Raw genomic sequence first — 14,211 nt, 5'->3', positions numbered from 1 at the left:
TTGTTTAAGCTAACCTAACAAATAAACAAACACAAATAAACTAACATATTATCTTATTTGTATCCTTTCATTTAACAAATTACCTTGTCTATGTCTTTTCATTAAGATGCTCACGAACATAAACAAAAATACATGAACACATATGAACATAGATTTAACATAAACATCCGAATTAAATACCTTAAAAGAATCATCCGACATGAAAAAAGAGAAAAACGTTATGAATCAGAGTTGACGAAATCAAATCTACAACTGTCATTTTAATTTTAAAGTAGACTTGAAAATCATAATAATATAATATCATTCCACTATCACCACTTTTACATAACCAACCAAAAAGAATCTGAAACAATTAAAAAAAAAACATAGAATTGAGGGAAAGGAACAAAGTTAATGAGATGTACAAAAAGTCCTACTGAGGTGTTTGTCCATGTGGCGGTGGGCCAGGCGGCAGTGGCGGAGGCATACCGAAATTAGGTGGCACTGTTCCCATTCCGCCACCACTTGGATTCCCAGGCTGCAAAATAAATAATAATAATAATAATAATAGTTGATAAACAAATGAAAGTAGGTTGATGTTTCATGTACATTTAGTTGTAAAGAAAATGTGTTCACCTGATAAGGACCTAGCCCTGGCATTGGGGGGCGATTAAATGTAGCCCCTGATGAATACATCTGGGTCCCACCCCCACCCCCACTCGGTGGGCCTTGCTGCATAGGATTCATGCCCATGAAATGGCCTTGCTGCATCGGGGGACCCATCTGATTCATTGCTCCCTGGATTACATTACATCAATGAAAACATAAAATTATCAACACAAGCAATTTCTTACATTTAAAGTAAGAAATTAAAGTAAGATGCTTTAATAAGAAGAAATAAAACTTTAATGCTAATATAAAACATTCAACAAAAGTAAGTTGATATATTTTACATTTAACCCTTTAGTTTCAAATAAAAATTAGATGAGTGTAGAAATTTAAAAAAATTACCATTTGACCATGCATGATTGGAGACTGTAAATTTCCGGGCATGTTATGTGGCGGCAATTGGGGCGGGGGGCGGGGCAAATGAGGATGTGGAAGGAGCGGCATATGGCTAGGATGTTGAAGCGGTTGCATATTTGGTGGGGGTAAGGATGTCATTTGTTGTTGATGTGGTGGTTGGTGGTGGTGGTGGTGTTGGGGTGGTTGTTGTTGTTGATTGACGAAAAGAGATGGGTGGGGACCTGGCGGCAATGGCGGTGGCATTGAGGATGATATGGGTGGTTTTTGGTCTGATGATGTGTCTAGAGATAATGGCATTGCGATTCCGATTCCAGGGATGGTTCCTTCATTCCGGTTTAATCCACCAAATGGTCCCGGAGTTGTTGGCGGTTCGGGTCCCACAAAATTGACTGCCATACGGCCACCATGAGCAGGGTTTTGTTCGTTGAAACCTGAAAAAAGTTTTATTGAAAAGACCAAAATACCCTTGAGTTTATGTTTGTTTTGACTTTTGTGTGTGATGGAAAGGAATAGAAAGAGGATGTTTTTTACACATTAAATTTTTAGCTTTTTATTTTTTTAAATCCCGGTTTCAATAAATTAATATTTTATATTCTAGAATAACCGGATATTTGTTCTTATTATAATTATATGTGGGTTTTTTATGAGCTTTTTATGTGTTTGAATTTTTACTTTTGTAAATAAAAATTTATTAATTATGATTAAAAGAGGCTCATTAAAATAAGATTATCATAACATATATATTATCTAGTTTTTAGAAACTAAAATTTGTAATTTATATAACCACTACTAAGAAACTTCTATAAAAGAAATTGTTTCACTAAAAATTATTTAAATATAATCTTATTTGGAATCTAATGAGCTTTTATTTTGTTTGAATTTTTACTTTCATAAATCAAAACATTGTTAAGAATAATTGTGAGACTGAAATAAAAAACATTAACCATAATAAAAGCTCATTAAAACTAAAACAAGATTACAATAAAAATATTTTACAAAATAAAATTGCAATTTAACAAAAATAATGAAAAATTGGTCAAATCTAACAAACCTTGATTATGACCCACATTGAATTTATCACGAGCTGGATCCCCAGGCCTATTTCTAGACCAAAATTTTGTAGTATTATCACTGCTTCCACTGCATCAAATATTATATCATGTCAGCATATCCTAATTTCCAATTTCATTTCTTTCTTTTATTACAAAATTAATATTTAATTCTTATATCATATGTAATTACGAATAATTTTACCTGCAAAGGAGATACCCAATGGGATGCCACGCGAGGTCCCACACACAGCTATCGTGTGCATTTTGAATTTCCACTTGTGGAGTTTCATGCCTGTATGTATAAAAAAAAGTAATAAATAAATGTTTCAAACTTTTCATAACTCCATGATTGTTTAGAAGAAAAGGGGCCTTTAAAGACTAAAAGACCATATTACCCCACTAGCCAGTGATAGATTGATCCATCAAAACTCCCACTCACAAAATACTCCTCATGAAATGGATGCCAAGCCAGAGCTATCAATCAGAAAACAACCCAATATAAGTATTAATAATAATAATAATAATAATAATAATATCCACATAAGATTTAGAACTAACCAGTGACATCTTTCCGATGACCACGAAAAGATTGAAGCTCTTTCATAGCCCTAATGTCATATAGCTGCACAAATTAAGAAATGCTTATTCAGTCATAAAGAATAATAAAAACAAAATCACAATAAAATTAGTATGTATGTATGTATGTATGAAAGTAAGAGAATGTAGTATCAAAGGAAGATAAGAAGCTGCACCTTGATTATTTGATCCTTAGAAGCAGTTAACACCCAATTACCATTTTGATTCCATTTGACACAAAGAACAGTATTCTTGTGCCCATGACTACAAACATAAAGAAGAAACTTTAAGACTCCAAAGGAGGGACCATTATGGACAAAATGTTAAAATACAAGGAATCAAATGACAATATTTTCACTAACAATGAACATAGCTCTTTCCCTGATTTAGCATCCCAAAGCTTCACAAGATTGTCTTTCCCACCTAAAAAACCAATACAAACAGTAAACTTCAATCACTTTTGCACCATTTTAAGTTTATTTATTGTGTGAAAAGAATGCCACAAAAGCATGAATGATTTTTGGTACTTCAATTCATTTACACATAATTGTAAAGATATCAAAACAATTTTACAATATCTTTTATCTTTAGCAACTCAAAATGGGGAAAGAGAAGGGTAAAACCGTAAAAGAACATATATATATTGAAGTGCATACCAGAAACTAGTAAAGACTTGGTAGGGTGCCAGTCAACACTCTTCACATCCCAACCATGGCCTGTCTGAGTTAAAGCCATATATTAGAAAAGACTATGGTTATAATCAACAATTATAAATATTTAAAACATAAAAGAACATTTATTTGAAATGTTTTTTATTTGGATTATTGGTAATAAATATGCAAGAAACAAATAAATGAAAGTAGATTGCTATTTCTTGAATATTGAATGAAGCTGACATGGCAGAAGACAAGAACATTACCGGATAAAGAACGTTCTTCTTGGCAACGAGCAAAGTCCCAAACTTTAACAGTTGTGTCATCAGAGCAAGAACAGAACTTTAAATCTGTTCTACAAAAGCTGTTAAACAAAACAAGATTCAAGATTAAGGGAAACGCAAGAAATAGCTTTTTACTTTCATTTCTTCATATTACAGCATAAGAGAGAGAGAGAAAAAAATTAAAAGTACAATGATACAAATAGGTAGATTTTTCAAAGTAGAATTCATTAATAAGAAAATACAATGTTGTTAAAAAGAAGTGGAAGTAGAATGTTATTTATACCTTAGATCACGAACAGATTCTTTATGTGCAGATTTATTGGCCTTTACATTGTTCATGTTGTTTTGCCAATACCTACACATGTTCACCATATGAATATCATATCAATTTTTCACAGGTTTAAAAAGAAACACAAAAAGCATCTTTACACAGATTCCTTCAAACCCTTTTCAGGTATCTTTTGCATATTCCAAATAGGGTTCATCTCATAAAAGATCTTGTATTTTGTGTTTTTTCCGGATTAAACCTCAACTTTTATTTTTATTTTTTCCTTAAAAAGACCTTGCATTTTTTTCATTTTTTCCGATCTGCCCCTTTTAGTCACTTTTTTCCGAAAAAAACTAGTAAAATGTGAGGAGTTTTTAGAGAAAAACTTAAAAAGTTAAGGGTTTATTTGGAACAGTTAGACTTAGAAGGTTGAGGGTTTTTTTCCGGAAAAAAAAAAAAAAAAAAGACAAAGTTGAGGGTTTTTTTGAAAAAAATGAAAAAATAGAAGTTTTTTTCAGGAAAAAAAAATTTTTTGAGGTTTAATCCAGAAAACAAAACACAAAATATAAGGTCTTTTTTGAGATTAACCCTTTTTTCCCGAAAAAACTTTTAAAATGTGAGGATTTTTTTGAGAAAAACTATAAAAGTTGAGGGTTTATTTGGAAATAGTTAGAAGGTTGAGGGTTTTTCCGGAAAAAGAAAGACAAAGTAGAGGGCTTTTCCATAAAAAATGAAAAAATACATGGTTTTTTTCAGGAAAAAAATAAAGATGAGGTTTAATCTGAATAAAGCACAAAATATAAGGTCTTTTATGAGATTAACCCTTCCAAACATTTATTTTTTGAACAGAAAAGTCCCGATTATCTAATTTAGTTAAAAACTGTTTCGTAAATTTGTGGAAAATATAAAATAATCAGGACTTTTCTGTTCAAAAAATAAAAATTGGGATTAAAGCGTAAACTAGCCTAAAATATTGGGACTTTATCTGAGATTTCCCTAAAACTAAAAAAAAAAAAAAAAAGAAATTTATTTACTTTATAGAGCCTCCATCATCACCAGTAACCATCCAATTGTCATTGTAACTCCATACCATAGACCTGATTGGTTGATCATGAGCCTGCATACATTCATTCACATATTCCAAATTTCTCAAAATAAAAATTTTATATTTATACAAAATAAAAAATTAAAATCAAATTGCATTACCTGAAGAATCATTTCAAAATTGAAAGATTGACCATTCCATAAAGTGAATTCTCCACTGTGTGAACCTGTTATAAGTCGCCTACCTGTAGGCGTCCACTTTAAACATATACATATGTGAGGACACAGTTAGAATTCAATTTTGAGCAAATTACATTTTTAACCCTCGAGTATAGCTGGTTTTTGCAATTTTCATCCTTATTTTTAAGTTTCCTATTCATCTTGGTCCCTGTATGGTTGTATCGTCCATGTTAACAGCCTAGCTGTCAATTTTTTTAAATTACCATTTTGCCCTTGGACCAAAACTGGAAGAAGAAAAAAAACAGTATAGCACAGGGACCAAATTTGTAATCTTTACTTATTTTTAATAAAGGTTTGTAACAGTTTATAAGTCCATTAAATTTTTATTAGTTTATAACAGTTTAGGGCTGATATTTTCTTTTACAAACATTTTATATGCATGTATTTTATTCGTATTAGGTGTCAAATTTTTAAAATGACCATTTTGCCCTTGGACCAAAACTGGAAGAAAAAAGAAACAGTATGCCACAGGGACCAATTTTGTAATTTTTACTTCTCTTTAATAAAAGTTTACATATTAATTTTGTAATGTTTTTGAATTATGAGTTTTATTCTATCTATGGTTTCAGTTTTCACTAATCAAGATGCATTTGAGATTTAAATAAAAACTGTTCTTAAAATAATGGGAATTTGACCAAAAAGCCCTCACCAGCACACGATTGATTGAGCAGCGGTTTTTGTTGAGTGATGTATGAACAAACTTGGATGCAAAGCTGGTTGATGGATTATCTGAATAGGCAACTGTTGGTAACATCTGACATATAAACATATTTTAAATTAGATATAAATATGATAATTCATTGTAAATTAATAAAACATGATAAGTTGGTGTTTGCAATTGATTATTTAAGGTTCACTTAAACAAAATATATAAGTGTTTCTTCACTTAAATAAGCACCTTTCACCCCTGTTTTAACTCTAAAAGAACCATATGGATTGCAGTTTCGTTTTTCTTTTTCATCATCATACCAATTTACCTTTTTACCCTTGTTATGTGTGGTCATTTTACATGTCTAAAAAACAACTTATTATCATGTTGTGTTTTGGTACCAAATAAGGTAATATCAAAACACTTTCTTTTAAACTCAGTTTTCATACTGTATAAGCTAATAAGCACTTTGTATAAAAACAACAATAAAAATAAATAAATAAATTGTTTTAAATCTTGAATGTTGTGAGAAAAAAGAATGTGGTGACTAACATCGATTGCTGCAGCAGGGGTTGGTTGTAATACTGTTCTGTCACGTGAATCTCGTTGCCATAAACGTGTCTGCATTAAAAAAAAATAAAAAAATAAAAGCTTTATTAAGTCAAAAAGAAACAAACAGATGAAGTCCATTAAATCAAAAGAAATAACATCTTACATTCTTAGGCCATGTTTTTTTTTCCTATTAAGTCCTGAATGTATAATTTGGATTGAAAAAAAAGTTGTTTATGTTTTTGGACTAAATGCACTCTGACTCTGAATAAATGACTATTTTACCCTGCTATTTAAAACTGACCAATAACAAATTACCATTTATTTAATAACCATTATAATACGAAATTGTACATTATCGCATTGAACAATTTTGAAAAGTATATAAAAATAACATCTTTAGTAACTTAAATTAAACATAATTTTAAAATAAGTTCAAATTGTACATTATCTTAAGTTCAAATTGGACATTTTGTTAACATTAAGTAAAAATCAGGTATATATAGCTGAACTCATTAAGTTTTTATAAATTAAGTGCATTAAGTCAACAAGAAACAGCATATCACATCAAAAACTAGAAATTCCTAATCTAAAACAAACATGATACTTAAGGAAAGATACAACGTATGGGAGATATTAATAAGGAAATATATATATATATATATATATATATATATATATATATATATTAATCAGAAAAAGAAAAAAAAATTATCTACAACAATACTTTTACCTGCATATATCGCACAACAGTACTTGTATAATCAACAGCTCTTCGTTGTCCAATTTTTCTCATTCTTTTAGCAGCAAAGTTATCTGCATGGGTTGTATTTCAATCATAATAAATAAATTTTTAATTAAGATAATAAAATTCAAAGACATGATATTTCAATTTTCAACAACTAAATATGAAAACATAACAGCAAAATTCAAGTTAAAACTAATCTTGAATTTACTTAACCTCATTGCCTTAAAAGAAAGTAGAAGCCAGAAAAATAACTAACCAGGTATAACAAAAATTAAATTATTACAGTTGAATAAAATGCTAAAATATTTAAAAAAAAATAAAAAACTAAATAACATATAAGATACCCTATAAGAATCAAAACAGAACACCACAATGCTATTTGTTTTTTAGGTCACACTCTTTGATCTGATATCTTTACAAATATGTTGCTTTCATTTAGTTTATAGGTCAAACTAATGATTTGGGCTGTTGACTTTCAAACTAATTCAAAAAGAAGAAAAAATCAGCTATAAGAATGATCAAATTTTTAGCCATAAGGTGTTGACATTGCCATTTCTAGTCTTTTGCCAAGCATAATTACAAGACTTGGGTAATTTTTCCTTGTTTTGTTGTTGATCTGTACATGTAAAAACCCTAATCACTTCAAGGATGTGGTCTACCACTGAAAAATGAAATCTTCACTAGTTCCAAATCTTAGTTTTACTTTCACAATGGTCAGAGTTATACATCCATGTTTGCATCTTGATGCTCTTTCTCTGAAATTAACAACTAATATTTCTATGTTCATCCATCTTGTTACATAGAACTAGAGGCATTGATCATAGTACCTCACATTTAGCCATGTGAACTCACAGAATTTGTAGTGTATTATGCTTTCACATTTATTAGTTCTCTGTTAGATTAAAAAAGAATGTGTTTCCATTGTATCATGCTTCTGCGTTAGAGCATTTGCTACTCGATATAGGTTTTGGTGGGCTATAAGTAGAAACGAATGTGTCTTCTAAGGGGTAAGTGTGTTCAAATCTCTAAAGCTTCAAGTCTTCTACTATGCTATGGATAAATGTAGAACTTTAAATCAAAGGATACACAGAAAATTAACCTAAACAACCCCAAAACTTGTTGAGCTGTAGGGTATATTAGGCTTACCGTCGAAAGGGGGGTGATTAAGCTGTTGGTGATACTCTGGAGGACCACCAAGAGTTGTGGAAGAAGCAGAAGGCTGACGCATCATCTGCGGTGGCGGTGGCGGTTGCTGATGCTGCTGTTGCGGCGGACCCCTCTGAAACTCTCCCATTTGTTGCGGCTGGTGGAATTGATGTGGCGGCGGCTGTTGGTGGTGGTGCTGGTGATGTGGGTGCTGCTGCATCATTTGCTGTTGCGGAGGCGGTGGTGGTGGGTGTTGCTGATACATTGGTGGTGGTTGTTGTTGTTGTTGCTGTTGTTGCTGAGGATCATTGTACATCATCTTTTAACAGTTGGAAAATTCGAACCCTAGTGAGAAATTGGGATTGTTAAGGAGGTATAATGTATTAGGGTTTACTGGACTCCGATTATACAGTGAGTTATGGCATGGCTGGAAGACAAGACAGTTTTGATGAAAGACGCTCGGCGTCTGCTCACTTACGGTCTTCACAATTTAACAACTTCAGGGAAAATGTTACAAAAGCCTTGTTTTGATGATTTGATCCGATTTTTTTTTTCTTTGATGTTATGTACTATACTTGTTTTCAAATTTTAGGTTATTGTATGTTCTACTGCAATTTTACTAATAAAATATTAAAATTTTATGTTAGAGGGTGTCTCCAAAGCTTATTTAAAATAGTTTTTAACTTATTAATTTATAGAGGTTTCAAAACGGAATTTTTTAAAAAAGTGTTGGGCTAAGTTTATCCGGCGTCAAAACGTTATAGGGTGTGTTTGGCAAAATTAGTTTGTAGCGGGTAGAGGGTAGTTTGTAGCGTTTTGTTAAACGTTACATGAAGTAGCATTTGGATTTGGAGCGTTTTGTTTAAACTAAAAGCTAGAAGTTTGTAGTGCCGAACGAGGTTTTCTATTCAAAATGGAGCGTTTTGTCAAATGCTAGAAGCTAGAAACTCTCAAATGCTCTCAAATGTTACGTGTCGAACACGCCCATAAGCTTATTAACTTATAGTGTATGTTTTTGTGTTGATGTAGGTTTAGGTTAAGAGGTATATTTGTCTATTTTTTTGAATAGTGAAATAAGGAGTTTTTGATAAGTAATAGGTAAGTGACTTATTAAAAAATGATTTATTGGAGGTTCCAAACAGTTATAAGTTTTTTAAAAAGCTTTTACCTAAACACTCTTTTTGACCTATACCATTGTGGAACCGATTATAAGTCAAAAAAAACTCCTTTTTTAAGCTTTATCAAACACCCTCTTAGGGGGGGTGTTTGGCAAAGCTTATGAAAATCATAAGTGTTTTTCAGCTTATAACTTATAACTTATAAGTTGATAAGTTAAGGGTCTCTTACTGTCACAACGGGCAATTTAGCCAGGAAGTTCTATGATCATGTAAACATCATCCATGATAATACTTGAAGCTCTAGCTTGAGATTATACACTATATTCATTCTATGACAACACACTTAGTTAAGAATTACAATTGAAATTCAAAACTCTATGCAAAACTTTTCTAAAAGTCCATTGGGAGTTGAAAACCCTAAAAATCCCAGTTCAAGTTCTATATGAACTAGGATTTTCTTATTAGGCCTAATGGGCCAATAAGCATTCAATTCGACTATATTGGGCTTAGAAATCCTATTTGGATTCTAAATGGACACAATTCATAAATTTATAACATTTTGGACCATTTGGGCCTAAAATGATTCATTCTAACCCTAATGGGCCTTAATGAGCCATAAACTCCATCTCTTTTATTAAAATGGGTCGTGGACCATCCTAAGGGCCCAATAGGCCGAAGATTAATATTGGGCCTAGGAAATTCGAACAAAGCCAAGAAATTGTGCCCAACACCATTTTCCTTCATTTCATTAGGCCCATTCTCGGCCCAATACACACACACACACACACACACACACACATATATATATATATATATATATATATATATATATATATATATATATATGTGTGTGTGTGTGTGTGTAAAAAGAAAAAAAAAAAAAGGAGTTGCATGGGAAGAGGTGGTGACACCTCATGTTTATTTAGAGGGTAACCAAACTAATTACATACATTTAAGCAAAACATTAGCCATGGTGTATTAACCACTAACCTCTCTCTTTCCCTTCTTCTTATCTTCGGACGAGACGCCCCACACCCCCCACCTCCATTTTCTCATTTCAAACTACTTCAAAACACTCTCTAGAACTCATCCTTCTTCCATCAAAAATTTCGAGACTTAGGGTGCTCTCAAGAGGATTCTTTACTAATATCACCATCCTTTGTAAGTTTTTGCTTAGATCCATGGTTTAGCTTCTTGATTTCTTTAAAAATCCCCTCCTAACTCATACCATTTCGTGAATCATGCATCTTAGAGCCATCTAAGTTCTAAAGTCCTTCAAGAAGCTTGCTAGGCCAAGATCTCTCCATTTCTTCCTCAAAACCAAGAACAACAAGCAAAGGTGAGTTCATACCCCCTTGTTTTCGGTTTTTACATGTTTTTTTGGTGGTGGTGGGGGGGGGGGGGGTGGGAGAATACAAGTATTATGTGTAGATCTATATGTTTATACATGTTATGTGTGATTTTCTTGATTTATGTTGTGAATATATGTTAGATCTTGACAAATCTCGAAATCTTTAACAATAATGGGTAAAATTCATAAACTAAAATACTCTAGTCACCATACTACAAAGTTAAAGTGTTATACATGCCTAGGTTGTGAAAAACAAACCACAAATCTTGTATAAGGGTCATTTTTTATAAATAAACAAAAGATTGGGACAAATGTAACACCTACGGTTTTATGAGGACCAAAAGGGTCACATTCACTTAAAAATGAGTTTTTATAACAATCATATTTTCCAAAGGGCCAAAAGTGTAAAATTTTGCATTATGGACCTTAATGTGGGCCTTACGGCTTTTTGGGCCCAAATTGCAAAAATCACAATTTTTATGGATCAAAAGGTTATGAGATAAAAACTTGGGCCAAAAATGGAAACCCACGAGATTAGGGGCTGAAAATGACACTTATTTCAAGATTTTGGCCAAAAATGTTAGTTTTATAAAAATTAGGCCGAAAATGTCATTTTATTCAAATAAGGGTTGAAATTGTAATTTTCCGCAAAAATGGGCCGAAAATGTCAATATATGTATTTTGGGGCCAAATCCGTAAATTACTAAACATTTGAGGCGAAAATACAAATGTTTATAAATTAATGTGCTAAAATGTTATTTTTAATTAAAAAGACCAAAAATGACATTTTACGTAAAAATAAGCCTTTAAATATTCAATTTAGTTCTTAAGGGACCTAAAGTGTAATTTTAGTTAAACACGAGTTCAAATTATAAAATTTTGACGTAACAAACTAAAAATATCATTATAACAAAACACTGGATTTTTATATAACATTATGGATAAATTTTTCCGACTAAATGAATTATACTATAACAAACCAACAAAATACAACAACGGTACGAATATTGGGTCTAATACTTCCTATACATGTTTATTGGGCCTTCATGATCCGTTTGCATGTTTATTGGGCCCAATATATTCATTTCATGTCTATTGGGCCTTAGTGACCCAAATGTCATGCTCAATGGGCATAAATTAGTTTTACATGTTATTGGGCCTTAGTGAGTCATTCACATGCTAATTTAGCCCGGAGAGATTCATCATATGCATAATGGGCTTCAACGTGTTCGTTTGCATACCATCAAGCCTAGAAATAACTTACATGTCTAATGAGCCACAGTTGTCATTTTTCATGTTTGTTGGGCCGTGTCTTTTCACATTCAAGTATCATCAGGTGTTTGTAAATCAAAATACGTTTAACATTAAACATATTCATGTGACAATCATTGGGATCTAGTGAGAATATCGGTTGACACCATTGAGTGTTTGGGCGTAGCCTGTAGTTATAATCAGAGTCTCCTAGAGGGAAAGCGTGAGTTTGTGTATAGATCTATATGGGGGTGACTCCCCCACACCTGAACTGTTCGCTACAGCTAGACTATGTCAGTCTAGGGTGACAAAATCTTGATCAAAACCAGTATTTGGAAAAATGCCAAGACAGGTGAATTAGTCATTATTACACATGGTTATAACGACTCACATAAAGATCCATCACCATCGATACGATACAGGAATCAAAGTTCTTAAATTATGATAATACGAAAACAATTCATGTAGTAATACAAGGATTACGACACTTTTATAAATCAGAAAATATCGGATTTTCTGGGGAAAATACTATTATTCATTACCTTCTACGTACAACAGATACAATACAAGGAAACTTTTGAATTGATCACTTATATATGTTTTTACAATGGAAATCACACATACATTTATACTTGATCATTACATCATTTTCATACAATTTACAGAAAATATCGGATTTTCTGGGTTATACAAACAATACAAAAACCTTTCAGTTAAACATGCTTATGAACTCGCCAACATTATATATGTTGACCATTTTCAAAATAACTTGTATTCTCAGGTAATCGTTAAGCTGAAGAATCGTCAAGAGTATTTTGGGAATTTTATTATGATGTGTTAATCCTCGTACAATTTATGTTTTGGAATGTGTATTGTAAAACAATTTACTTGATGTGATCAATGTCAGTTGTATTATGTAATGTTTGGTGATTATTGTGTTATGTTTCATGTATATTCATTTGTGATGATATTTCAATTGATAGTCACACGAGCCCTCAAACGTTTCCGCCATTTGGTTCGGGGGTGTGACACTTACTTATTGATTTTTGACTTATTACCGGTATGTCACCCGTATAAGCTATTTTTACCCAAACACTCTTTTTAGCTTATACCGGTGTTGAACCGGTAATAAGTCAAGCTTTGCTAAACACCACCTTAGAATTCTAGAGAAAAATAATTGCATATTTTTTTTACCTTTTCTTAAATTCAATTATACTAAATTACATATTTTAATCGTTGTTGGGGTTTTAATCATTTTTGAATCGTTGACAGGTTTGTACATTATAAATAGCGAGATCGAATGATTTGTTTCTTGGAGCATGCTTTTACATGATAAATTTGTTTTGCTCGATCTGTTTTGGCCATGATATTGCTTGTCCTCGGTCTCAAACTAGTCTCCAAAACATTAAAACACTAACCAGATACCATTCTCATTTTAATAGCTCTAATAATAAAACAGAAAAATAATATAATATCTAATATACAACCCTAAAAATTCATCAGACCTGCCTCGCTAAACCCTGCTACTAATTTGATATATGGTTGATGGTAATTAAGGTCTACTGCACCTTGAAACGCGAAGTTTTAGTTTTAGTATACATGTAAGACATGATTGGTTTGTTTCTAGAACTCGTTTTTCAAACACATGTCCAATAAGAAAAGCATCTTGGTACCTGTTGCTCCGCCTTCCGTTCATGCTTGGTTCGTTTAGCTTCGTTGTCAATTTATTTACCGAATATATATAACATACCTTCTCTATCTCTATCCACCTTTTTAAAGTCTGAATCTATAAATCTATAAAAATAGCATATAACTATGTATGTAATTTGAAATATATGTGTTTGTTATTTGTCAAACGTAACATTATGCAAGTCCTGCAAAAGCAAAACTATCAAAAGATCAAAAGCAAGCTTATAATAAAGTTAGCTTGTTATCTGACATGATACAATGAGCTTAAAGTTATTTGTTATTGGTAGTTTATCGATTTTAGCTTGTATTTTTTTAAATAATTAATTGTTTGAGAAATTTGTAATAATGTAACACCCATGACTTGAGGTAATGATAGTTATTCAATTTCTTTGTAATTAATTATTAGACTATGAGATTAATGTTATATTCTTTAGTTAGGCCCTTTGTGAATGGGTCGTTATATATTTGGGTTGTCTGAAGACGTAATTTGGGCGTAAGCTTGGCGTACGCGGGGCGTAGTGGCAACATTGGATGTCGGGGGTCAATACGCATATGCGCATCATACGCGAGCAGACTCAAAACCCTAAT

General features: G+C 32.0%; 1 protein-coding gene across 1 annotated transcript; it reads right to left on the bottom strand.

Annotated features, from left to right (window-relative positions):
* Positions 1-231: 231 nt before the first annotated feature.
* FY (Transducin/WD40 repeat-like superfamily protein) lies at positions 232-8,758 on the bottom strand. Its single transcript, XM_079040457.1, has 18 exons — positions 8,215-8,758; positions 7,054-7,136; positions 6,324-6,392; positions 5,772-5,876; positions 5,045-5,140; positions 4,873-4,955; positions 3,854-3,925; positions 3,553-3,650; positions 3,290-3,349; positions 2,996-3,056; positions 2,810-2,897; positions 2,616-2,679; positions 2,453-2,531; positions 2,260-2,349; positions 2,057-2,145; positions 991-1,436; positions 616-777; positions 232-517 (listed from the first exon to the last, which is right to left on the bottom strand). Exons 1-18 carry the CDS (start codon positions 8,531-8,533, stop codon positions 413-415), a joined length of 2,169 nt encoding a protein of 722 aa, XP_078896583.1. The 5' UTR covers positions 8,534-8,758; the 3' UTR covers positions 232-412.
* Positions 8,759-14,211: the final 5,453 nt, after the last annotated feature.

The sequence above is a fragment of the Lactuca serriola genome, chromosome 1 (assembly GCF_051521515.1).
Source record: "Lactuca serriola cultivar US96UC23 chromosome 1, Lser_US96UC23_V15, whole genome shotgun sequence".
Classification (NCBI taxonomy): Eukaryota; Viridiplantae; Streptophyta; class Magnoliopsida; order Asterales; family Asteraceae; genus Lactuca; species Lactuca serriola.
This window is presented reverse-complemented; position numbering and strand designations above follow the sequence as displayed.

Excerpts from the sequence above, each read along its gene's own strand:
- FY (XM_079040457.1), bottom strand. The coding sequence starts at position 8,533 with ATGATGTACAATGATCCTCAGCAACAACAGCAACAACAACAACAACCA. Across the intron at positions 2,146-2,259 it reads ATTGGGTATCTCCTTTGCAG|TGGAAGCAGTGATAATACTA; the intron begins GTAAAATTATTC and ends TATTTGATGCAG. Across the intron at positions 518-615 it reads CAGGGCTAGGTCCTTATCAG|CCTGGGAATCCAAGTGGTGG; the intron begins GTGAACACATTT and ends TTTATTTTGCAG.